General features: G+C 42.4%; 1 protein-coding gene across 1 annotated transcript in view; it reads left to right on the top strand.

The window, feature by feature from the left end:
* CACNA2D4 (calcium voltage-gated channel auxiliary subunit alpha2delta 4) overlaps positions 1 to 12261 on the top strand; it is a 531111-nt gene that overhangs the window by 132475 nt on the left and 386375 nt on the right. Inside the window, 1 exon segment of the mRNA XM_030214826.1 lies at positions 9594 to 9671. Within this exon segment, the coding sequence (XP_030070686.1) occupies positions 9594 to 9671 (78 nt within the window).

Raw genomic sequence — 12261 nt, forward strand, 5'->3', positions numbered from 1 at the left:
GTGTAAATTCCTGTACCTAAATTAGGTGCAGATCCCCTTATTCTATAACAGCGAGCATAAATTGTGGGAACACTTCTAATCCGCTGATGTCTCTCCCATAGCCACACGCCCTTTTTGGAGCAATGCGTAAATTTGTGTAATTTTTAATTAATGCAAATCAGTACTGATAATTGATAGCTCCCAATTAGCAGCACTAACTGGTTTGTTATTTAATTAAATTGTTTGCATAAATTGGGTGCACACCCAAATTTGCACACGCAATTTAAAACGTCATTTATAGAATGCAGATTCACTTATAACATGGTCAAATGTCTTAGACCCTGAGATCCATGTTATACAAGTTCTACAGTGTACCACAACAAATATGCAAAAGACCTCTTCGGTAATTTTTGATACTTTCAGAATAAAATGTCTGAAGGAGAAATGGATTATGGACATAGGCAAACACATTCATTTTCATCTTATATAAGAGTCCTGGACTGAGACAACCTCTCTGCTTGTATGACCTGATGGAGATGTGGCACTAGGTTGAGAAAGGAGAAGTTATCATGTTCTATGTGTGCCCTATATGCCTTTAGCTAGAAGAAAATACTGAAACGATGATGTTCCACAGAATGAATTGAAAACAGGAAATGGTGGCCATATTAGGCCTGGCAATATAGTCCCAGATGCATGATATTATGGGGAAAATCAGGACTATGCGGGGAAAATTTAGATATTTGGCCATGATTCACAGAAGAGAAATGTATGAAACATTCTCTGCCATATATTTTGTAAGTCTTCCGGGGTATAGAGGAAAGTTGTAGCATAGGGACACTCTTACATTGCTAACTGAAGTGTTGATACCAAGCAGCTATTCTGTACAGTATATGGATAAAGAGAATATTCTTAAGTATCAAGCAATGCAATCAGAGACCAAGAAAATATAGCAAAAAGATACAGAAATAGTTCAAACTATATTGGGCACTACTTGCCCAGTTGAAAGGGTCTTCCAAGCACACCTTGATATGTTGCTTGTACATATTACATTTTATGAACTCCAGAAAGAGGTTCAGTGTCAGAAGGCAAGTACTAAGGTGAGCAATAGCAGTAAATTTTTGAGAGAGTTAGATACTACCCAACATACCCAGGCTTAGGAATGAGGTTCATTTCTCTCATGGTATATGCAAAGTTAACTGTTTACAGTAAGTGCTCCAGAACATATCAGAATAGGTGTTCTAGAGGTACCTTGAAGGTGGAGATCTTGAGCATGCTAAAGTATCATTTAGGAATAGTGGTCCACCAAGCAGAAATGAGCTGCTCTGTCCAGTATTCTCTTGCAGCAATCTGCATTTGGATAATTTAGTATCAAAATTACATTGCTGGAAATACATCAAAGATGAAATGTCTTGGATATGTTCCATGGTAATAAAAACATCAGCTATAGTAATAATTGTAGGTTCTGATGACCCATTGGGAGCATATGTGGCCACATGGGGGGTAATTGTATAACTGGGTACCTGGTACTACAGAGTCTATTCGATAAAGGAACATATGCATTGGAAATCTTAAATAGATCCCTTTTCTTTATAGTGTAACAGTGAGAATGCGTGCCTGTAAGATGGAGGTAAGCACTTACAGTACCCATAAGACTGGTGTGTGTGCCTAAAATCTGGTGGTGCACATGTAACTTACAGTATTCTGTACGTTATCCCCTGGATTCTATATAAAGCGCAGCAAGTAGCACTCATTGGGTAACGAGCCAGTGATAATAATTGACTGATAAGAACCAATTGTGATCACTATTTGGCAATAATTGGAATTTATGCACACTTCTTTTTAGGCGTATTCTAACAAGAGGCACATGTAAATTCCAATGCGGATAGCAAAAAAGGGAGCATGGCCATGGGAAGAGTGTGGGTATATTACATAAGTACATAAGTAATGCCACACTGGGAAAAGACCAAGGGTCCATCAAGCCCAGCATCCTGTCCACGACAGCGGCCAATCCAGGCCAAGGGCACCTGGCAAGCTTCCCAAACGTACAAATATTCTATACATGTTATTCCTGGAATTGTGGATTTTTCCCAAGTCCATTTAGTAGTGGTTTATGGACTTGTCCTTTAGGAAACCGCCTAACCCCTTTTTAAACTCTGCCAAGCTAACTGCCTTCACCACGTTCTCTGGCAACGAAGTCCAGAGTTTAATTATGCGTTGGGTGAAGAAACATTTTCTCCGATTTGTTTTAAATTTACTACACTGTAGTTTCATCGCATGCCCCCTAGTCCTAGTATTTTTGGAAAGCGTGAACAGACGCTTCACATCCACCTGTTCCACTCCACTCATTATTTTATATACCTCTATCATGTCTCCCCTCAGCCGTCTCTTCTTCAAGCTGAAAAGCCCTAGCCTCCTTAGTCTTTCTTCATAGGGAAGTTGTCCCATCCCCGCTATCATTTTAGTCGCCCTTTGCTGCATCTTTTCCAATTCTACTATATCTTTCTTGAGATGCGGCGACCAGAATTGAACACAATACTCAAGGTGCGGTCGCACCATGGAGCGATACAACGGCATTGTAACATCCTCACACCTGTTTTCCATACCTTTGGGTATGTCAATCAGCTTGGAGAAGAGATGGCTGAGGGGGGAAACATGATAGAGGTATATAAAATAATGAGTGGAGTGGAACAGGTGGATGTGAAGCGTCTGTTCACGCTTTCCAAAAATACTAGGACTAGGGGGCATGCGATGAAACTACAGTGTAGTAAATTTAAAACAAATTGGAGAAAATGTTTCTTCATCCAACGCATAATTAAACTCTGGAATTCGTTGCCAGAGAATGTGGTGAAGGCGGTTAGCTTGGCAGAGTTTAAAAAGCGGTTAGACGGTTTCTTAAAGGACAAGTCCATAAACCGCTACTAAATGGACTTGGGAAAAATCCACAATTCCAGGAATAACATGTATAGAATGTTTGTACGTTTGGGAAGCTTGCCAGGTGCCCTTGGCCTGGATTGGCCGCTGTCGTGGACAGGATGCTGAGCTCGATGGACCCTTGGTCTTTTCCCAGTGTGGCATTACTTATGTACTTATTTTTACACGTGTTGTTATAGAATTTTGAGTAATGTGTGTACATTGAGGTACAGACATTTACACCAGGTTTTCAGTGGTGTAAATGGCTGCACCTGGATGTACGCATGTTCTCCTAGCCTATGCGCTATTCTATAAACCACATCTTACTGTAGACACAGTTTTATAGAATAGCACTACGCGCCTTATTCCAACATGCCCAAATTTTGGACGCCATTTATAGAATCTAGCCCTATGCGTGTAAATGTGAGTCCTTCCCATGGTCTGCTCAGGCTCCACCCATATGTAGCCTACCTGTACAATATATGCTACTAAGTACGCAAAACTGTTAATATTTCCATTTCTATTTAATGTTTGATACATAAGAGAGTAACGGTTTTGTGTACTCATTTAATTATAGGGTTCTCTTTATAGGTTGTGTAGGATACAAAATTGGAATCCTTAAATAGATCCCTTATTTTTGTAGGGCAATGTATGCTACTAAGACATGTACATATTTACAGTATAGTGGTTAGGCAGAATTTTGGCATTTACATTCATCTATTCCATTCTAATGCTTGGCTTCCCATTCCTCCTCAATGCTCCGCTAAACCTAACATCATCTCCGAGCTGGCATAGGATTTGCCACAGGAGCAATGCCAATGTTTGGAGTGCTGCCCACTGAGCATTGGGGAGGAATAGTAAATGCCCTGTTTAACATGCTACTTGCTTTCAGAGCCTGCGAGTGTGTTGTTTTCCGTGCTCAAGGGCTCTGATCATGGAGCAGGAGCAAATGTGGACACTAGTATGGCACTAATATCCTCTAGTGCCCGTGTTTGCTTTTGATCATCAGCCCCTATGTGTAAAATCAGTACCTTTTAGTGCACACCTTATAGAATTATGGATTAGTTTCCACCTCTTGTTCTCTTCCTTTGCATTTGGTAACTGGAATTTATCAGTCTTTGTAGTGTTCTTCCTTGTTGGTAGGATAAATGTGTCCCTTTATTTCTGACTTTGGTTGTCAGTTTCTGCTGCCTTTTGTGCTTTCTTTCTTCCATTTATATACTTATTCATCCATTTGTTTGTTCATTCGTGTCATTGCTAGCTGCCACACTCTGAAGAGGTAAATGCATGTTTCTGTGCTGTCAACTAGCCGTATCCCTTGTGTTCTGTGTTAGTTTGTATGATGACTCTTCAGCCGTACATCCAGTGATGGAGAAGTAGAAAGCACTATTGAACTTTGTTATGAAACTATGGTATCCTGTTAGGATGTGGGTATACCTCTCCTGATAAGAGTGTTGCCAATTTAATATATCTTTATGTATTGTGTATTTTATGTTTTACAGTCTGTTTGGTTTATTTTCTTGTTTTTGATTTGTCTCTTGTTTTAATAGAAATGTTTGTATTATTTTTGTAACCCACCTAAGGAAAAAAATTTAATCAGTCTGCTTTGGTCCCTTCATAAGTCCCTGTTGGTGATCTCTGATGGGTACCAGAGACTTATTCTGTGAAATCCAGGATCCTGTTTTCAAGGCTCAATTAGCTGTTTAACAAGGGTGTTAATGCACACAGACAATATGGTGCTGTGTTGACTGGTAAGTGGTGCCTTAACTGTTAATGCACACCAATTGCCACATTAAACAGCTAACATGGGAATCATCATTTTATGAGGGTGTAATGGGTGGGGACTCCGCCTTGCAGTTAACACAGGTGTCATTACCACGTGTTAACTGCTAAATGGCAAAAACTGGTAACGCCTTTTGAGGTTCAGCTAATTTTAACACATTTTTCCCCATTTAAGCAACTTTAAGCAACACAGCCACTGGTGTAGGAAGGGGTGCACGCCGCTGGGGGGGGTGTCAGCTCCGCTGGGTCACTGCTCTCTCTGCCCTGGAACAGGTTACTTCCTGTTCCGGGGCAGAGAGAGCAGGGAACCAGCGGAGCTGACGCAGCTCCCAGCGTCGTGCAATCGGGGCAGAGCGGCTCCCGCCTGCCCCCTTTGGTAAGAATCCGCTCCGGGGGTGGGAATGCGTGCTCACGATGAGGGGGGGGTGTCTTGCTGCACCGGGGGGGGGGGGGGGTGCAGCGGCGAACCGCCCCGGGTGTCAACTGCCCTCGCTACGCCACTGAACACAGCTGCCATCCCAAAAGGCCGGGGAAGGCCCTAAACTGTAACCACAGAGGAATTGCACCTAATGCACCTTTTCCATTGCCACATGTTAGTTCACTTTAATAAATCTCCCCCCTCCCCCCAAGTTGTGCAAAAGACAAATATCACACGAGAAGATCCCAATATCCTTTTGTACGCTATGAAGAAAATTTGCTATGGACTGATCTTGAGCCATTTATATGCCTCTGGAATTTGGCAAAATTGAGACCTTTGTTTGTTTTGTTATGCACACACGTTAGTGTGGCCAAAGGACAAATTGGAATGCAGGAGTTGAGGCCTCAAGTGCTGCAAATAGGCCAGTATTTCAGTCAGGAGTGTTTTGAGCCGGAATCGCAACCTGTGCGACAAGCTCCTTATCACCTCCACCCCTCCCACTGCACTTTAGCCACCGTAGGGGAGACAGTGGATGGGGAGTCATTTTTTGCACCCCCATCTCCCTTGTGCTGCACAGCCCTCAGGACAGCTCTATTTTCAGGATATCCCTAATGGATATGCATGAGATAGATCCAGGGCTTTTTTTGAGGGGGTACTTGGGGGTATTGAGTACCAGCACCTTTTCCATTGTCTGCTAAAATTGACCCATGGTCCCCAAGTTGTAATGAAAGAGCTCAGGCTCTATATACAGCTGCAAATGTACCTGCAAAAGTCTGCACAGGGCCTTCCCTGTCCACCCTAGCTCCACCAGGGTAGATTAATGCATAAGCAAATTAGGTAGGGGCCTAGAGCCCAGATATTTTGCAGGGGAACCTCTCAGATGTGTAATTCAATGACTCACAAGGCAGATTTATTGCCTTGTTAAGTCAGCTACTGGCAGACAGAAAAATGGGGATAGAGGTACCAGATCCACCACTGCCTGCAGAGGTCTGTCTGTTCTTTCCAACCAGTGTTGCCAAATGGCAAACATTTTTCCAGCCCCAAACCAGCCCAATATTAATATGAATATTAATAAGGGCAATATGAATATTAATGAGGTCAATATAAATATTGATATTATATTAAATATTATATTGTAAATAAACCATATTATAAATAAATATTAATAAAGTAACCACAATCATAAACGGACTCCCCACCCCATGAAGAAAAGAACTTACTGAACTTACCGCACATGGCAGACTGAAGAGGTAGAGAGTGACTCTCCAGCTTATAATCGAAAGACAAAAACGCCTATATTGCGACCTAAATCAGGAGATAGGCGTTTATCTCCCAAAAACGAATAACGCGGTATAATCGAAAGCCGAACTTGGACGTTTTCAACTGCACTCCATCGCGGAAGCGTACAAAGTTGACGGGGGCGTGTCGGAGGTGTGGCGAAGGTGGAACTGGGGCGAGGTTATCGGCCGAGGAAAGATGGACGCCTTTCGCCAATAATGGAAAAAAAGTATGCGTTTGTAGCTAGAATTTAGGGCACTTTTCCTGGACCCTGTTTTTTCACGAATAAGGCCCCAAAAAGTGCCCTAAATGACCAGATTACCCCCAGAGGGAATCGGGGATGACCTCCCCTGACTCTCCCAGTGGTCACTAACCCCCTCCCACCACAAAAAATGATGTTTCACAACTTTTTATTTTCACCCTCAAATGTCATACCCACCTCCCTGGCAGCAGTATGCAGGTCCCTGGAGCAGTTGTTAGGGAGTGCAGTGGACTTCAGGCAGGTGGACCCAGGCCCAATCCCCCCCTTCCTGTTACAATTGTGCTGCTTAATGCTTAGTCGTCCAACCCCCCCAAACCCACTGTACCCACATGTAGGTGCCCCCCTTCACCCCTTAGGGCTATAGTAATGGTGTAGACTTGTGGGCAGTGGGTGTTGAGGGGGATTTGGGGGGGGCTCAACACACAAGGGAAGGGTGCTATGCACCTGGGAGCTCTTTTACCTTTTTTTTTTGTTTTTGTAAAAGGCCCCCTAGGGTGCCTGGTTGGTGTCCTGGCATGTGAGGGGGACCAGTGCACTACGAATCCTGGCCCCTCCCACGAACAAATGCCTTGGATTTATTCGTTTTTGAGCTGGGCGCTTTCATTTTCCATTATCACTGAAAATCAAAAATGCCCAGCTCACAAATTGTCGAATAAAACATGGACGTCTATTTTTTTCGAAAATACGGTTCGGTCCGCCCCTTCATGGATCCGTTCTCGGAGATAAACGCCCATAGAGATAGACGTTTTCGTTCAATTATGCCCCTCTCTGTGTGAAACTCTGAAAGGCTTCCCACCACTGCGCAGGCACACTCAGGCATTTAAAAGAAGCCTGCAGCCTGCCTCCGCAGGGCTTCTATTAGTCCGCAGGAAAAAAACAGTCAACCCGCAGCCGCGGCGGCAAAAAAAATGCCTAATATCCCGCAACCTGCGACTTTCAATGAAAACCACGGTGGTCGCGTGAAACCCGCCCAATTCTGCGGCCAAACCGCAGAATTGGCAACTTTGTTTCCAACCCTGTGCTCCGTCCTCTACTCAGCAGGAAGCCTCAGTAAGCAACACTTCTTACCTGCTGTTTCCTCTTCAGCTAGTTTACTTCTGTAGTTAGAATCATGTGGGGCTCCATTTGTAGGTTTTTAAAATGTATTTATATTATGATGGTAGTCCCTTATGTACTTGTTTGTCCAGTGCCTACCAAAAGGTTGATCCTGCCCTGAGCTCCACCCCTTTTTGAATGCAACTAAAGGCACTACTACTACTACTACTTAGCATTTCTATAGCGCTGCCAGGGTTACGCAGCGCTGTACAAGTTTAAACATGGGGAAGGACAGTCCCTGCTCAGGAGAGCTTACAATCTAAAGAGAGAGCTTACAATCTAAACCCATTCTATAGAACAGGAGTAGCAACCACAACCCGATCGGGTTTTCAAGATTTCCACAATGAATAGGCATGAGATTGATTTGCATGTACTGCTGCCATTGTATGCAGATAGAGCTCATGCATTTTTATCGTGGAAATCTCGATAACCAGGCTGGGTTGAGGACCGTGGTTGTCCACCCCTGCTATAGAAGCACATGCAGTATTCACCAGGGCTTTCCTAGGGTAAATAACTGGACGAGCAAATCAGGCTGTTCAGTTAGGCTTTTCTAGTTTATAAATCCTCACTTTGTGGTGATGCATGCAAGGTTTTAGCCAAATCCAGTTACTGCACAGTAATTTGTTTAATTTCCTTGTAATTGCAGCTATCCTAATGTACATTTGTGTTAACTCAGAAAGCATTATAGGCGCCACTGTTCCCCCTAAGCTGAGCAGGTGTCCTCCAGCTACATTGCTGCTAGTGGGTGGTGGTGGTATTTTCAGTTGCTAGTGTTAGGCAGGTTCCTTGGAGTCCTGCAGAGCTTGCCTGTCCCTCATTATTGAAAATGTGTTAGTGAAACAGCACCCCCCACTGGGAGGTCATTTGATGGACTCCTGCTCAACTTAGATGGAACAGTTCATAGACCCCTTTCTTAATTTTCATTATTTAAAAGATTTGCGGCCTTATATTCAAAAGCACTTATCTGGGTCATAGCATGTGCTACCCAGGTATGGGCTGCTGATTGGGACTAATCATTGATTTTCACAGGTATTATTCAGATCACACCAGGGCAGTATGGAAGCGGAGTGAAGAAGGAGCGAAAATGTATCCGTATAGCGGCGACATTCAGCGCTGCAATCTGGATAACTCTCTGGACAAGTTAGGACAGAAAGATTGCTGTCTTAAGTTTTATGAATAGGTACCTGGATAGTGATGCTAAAAATTGCCATTATCCGGATATCTCCAACAGTCACCAGCATATATGGATATTCAGCACTGTTATTTGGATAATAGCTGGTGCTGAATATCTGGGAATATTTTGAATTGCCCTCCATGGAGTTAAAAATTAACCCTTTTCATAATGTGCTGTTTTAGACCATTGAGATATTGTTATATGGCAAACGCCAAGGATCTCCTCTACTTCCCATTCCTTCTGTTAGGATGATAGAAAACATCTTGTCAGGCATTTGTGGGAAAAGCTTCTATGCTTGTCACTGATCAGTGACATCCTCATGAAACATTCATAGCCCGGCACACTTGACTGTCTTCCTGCAGAAATGTAGGACTAACATTTAGGACTGGTTCAAGGTGCCAACGCTCAAGGGTACCAAAAGCCTGCCTCTTCGTATCAGCCTTTACTGCTGTCACCATTGTGCTGTCTCTCCTCTGCACGGCAACCACAAGTTTAAACGTGCAGGAAAGAACAGCGGTGAGAGCAAAGCAACATACTCTCGCTTCAGAAAAGTGTGGAGCTGATGCTGGAGGGTAGGCACCTATACAGATGGGAGAGGGGGTCAGTGCCAGTACAATAGTTGGCTCAGAGCACTGCAGCCCTTTCAGTCATCACCTCTAACATTCATTTTTAATCTTCTCACCTTGCTATAACAGCTTTATGCCTCCCAAGCCCAAAGTCTGCTGCTCGTGACCACGGTGGCTATGCCTGTCTTCAGCAAGAAGAATGAAACGGTAGGTCCTCTGATGGTCCACCTTGTGTTGCTTTTGGTTTTTGGAGAACAAATTGCTGGCCAGTGCTAGAGATTGTAAGGTTTCTAGAAAAACTAAAATGTGAAGCACAGATCTCAAATGAAAATACAAACCCTCTGAGATCTCTCTGTTGGTGCTTGTCAATTGACTGTAAGCAATGGATTTGGTACGGATGTTATCCCAGGATATTAGATGATAGAGAATAGATGGTAAAGGTATTTTTGACAATAAAATAAAATAAATCCACCCAGAAAATAACCAGCTGTTCTGAGATGAGTAAAGATTCCTCATTGTGATTTTGATGTAATAATAAGGCATGGCACTCCATTTTGTATAGATCGTTGAGTGTTCGGTTCCATTGGTATTTTAAGTAGAGAGGTTATCAATAGAAATCAAACAAAATAAAACATGGAAAAGAAAAGATAATACCTTTTTTATTGGACATAACTTAATACATTTCTTGATTAGCTTTCGAAGGTTGCCCTTCTTCGTCAGATCAGAAATAAACAATTGTGGAAGCAGGTAGTATATGTAAGAGAAACATCAAAGCATTACTTTGACAGTCTGACAGAGTGGGAGGGTGGGGGTATGCATGGGACATCAAAGCATTTCATTGATATTCTAACAGAATGGGTGTTGGTAGGTGAGAGGAGAGTAATAAACAGAGAAATACAGCTTATGGTTTATAATGGGTTAGAAAACCCAGATCCTTATTAAGTCCTGTTAGTTGTGTGTCAAAATATTCAATCATTCTTATTTCAAAGATCTTACGTTCCTGTATTGTTTTAAAATTACCTTTCAGTATTCTTACTGTGAAATCACTGGTGCAGTGTTCTGGTCTTGTGAAGTGTTGGCCCACAGGGGTGGGGTCTTGACTGGCACCGGCTATTTTCATGTGATGTCTGTGCAGATTGAATCTTGTCTTAAGCATCTGGTCTGTTTCTCCAATATAGCATCCTTCGTTACATTTTTTACACTGAATGATATATACCACATTGGAAGATGAGCATGTAAAATAGTCCTTTATTTTGAATATTTTTCCTTTGTGAATGACTGTGGGGTCTTGTGAAATGTTTTGGCATAGTTTGCAGCTGGCTGTGTTACACGGAAACGTGCCCTTTTCTTTTTCCGTCTGTGTTGGAAGTTTACTTCTGATCAGCTTGTGTTTTAAATGTGGTGGCTGTTGGAAGGCCAGCACTGGTGGGGATGGGAATATCTCTTTCAGTAATTCATCTTCCTGGAGTAGTGGCTGTAGTTCTCTTATGATTTTCCTCAGTTTTTCCGGCTCTGGGTTGTATGTCACTACAAGGGGAATTCTGTCTGTGGCTTTTTTTTCTTTGTACTGTAGCAGATTTTCCCTGGGTGTTTTGAGGGAGGAGGCAATATTCTCTGAGATTATTTTGGGGTTGTAGCCTTTCTGTTTGAAGGATGCAGTCAGGGTTTCAAGGTGTCTGTCTCTATCCTCTGGGTCCGAGCAGATACTGTGGTATCTTGTGGCTTGGCTGTAAATAATGGATCTTTTTGTATGTGAAGGGTGGAAGCTGGAGTTGTGGAGGTAGCTGCATCTGTCTGTGGGTTTCTTGTATATAGATGTTTGTATACAGCCATCACTGATTGAGACTGTGGTGTCCAAAAAATTGACTTTTTCTGGTATTTTACAAAGACTTTGTAAACATGAAGCCTTTTGCAAAATACATAGAAGGATTCAAGCACATTCTGAATGAACATCGATTTTACAAAGCTGCATATAGAAAAGTGTCTTACATACAGAACTGTATTAGAAAAAAAAAGCTGGTACCTCAGTGGAGAGTTCTGATGGAAATAATTGCTTTTACCACCAAAATAAATATCTACTGTATCGTCACTGGTCCTGTTTTTCCACTTACATGTTATCTTAAAATTACTCCAAAACACTTCAAATCTTCATATGCTTTTTCAAAAATATACAGACTTATAGATGTGTAGAAAATCAATTACTTAATTTAAAAGGTTAGCACCGGGGGTTCTTATGGTCCAGTTTTTTCACCAAATCATTCATGCTGACTATTTCCTCTACTGTTGTCCAGATGGTGGTGGCCTATTTCTGAAGCCTATTTATAGAAACAGCTGATTTGGAAGTCCACCAGTGTAGACCATGGAATCAATCAATGTGAACCATTGCACAGATCTAATCTAAGATACCACTGAGGGGGAGAACTTGTAGTTTTGGTTTTTTTTCCCCTCAAACTACATTCCAAGTTATCTAATCTCTTCTACAGTGCTGCAGACTTCCAGAAAGGTTGCAGGTACCCTTGGGTATCCATCCCTGGCTCCAATACTTAACAATAAAACCATCCATAGACTGCCTATTGTAGTCCATATCTTCACCTCATTTTGCCTACAGGTTTCCTTAGAGGTCCACAGCCTTTCAGTGCGCTTTCTTCATAATTTCAGAAACAACAATTATTTGTATATTTAGCTCACACCTTTCCAGTAGTAGCTCAAGGTGATTTACATTCAGTCACAGTAGATATTTCCCTGTTGCTGCAGGGTTCACAATCTAAAATTGTATCTGAGACAGTGGAGGGTTAAG

This window comes from Microcaecilia unicolor, chromosome 9 (genome assembly GCF_901765095.1).
Source record: "Microcaecilia unicolor chromosome 9, aMicUni1.1, whole genome shotgun sequence".
NCBI classification, from domain to species: Eukaryota; Metazoa; Chordata; class Amphibia; order Gymnophiona; family Siphonopidae; genus Microcaecilia; species Microcaecilia unicolor.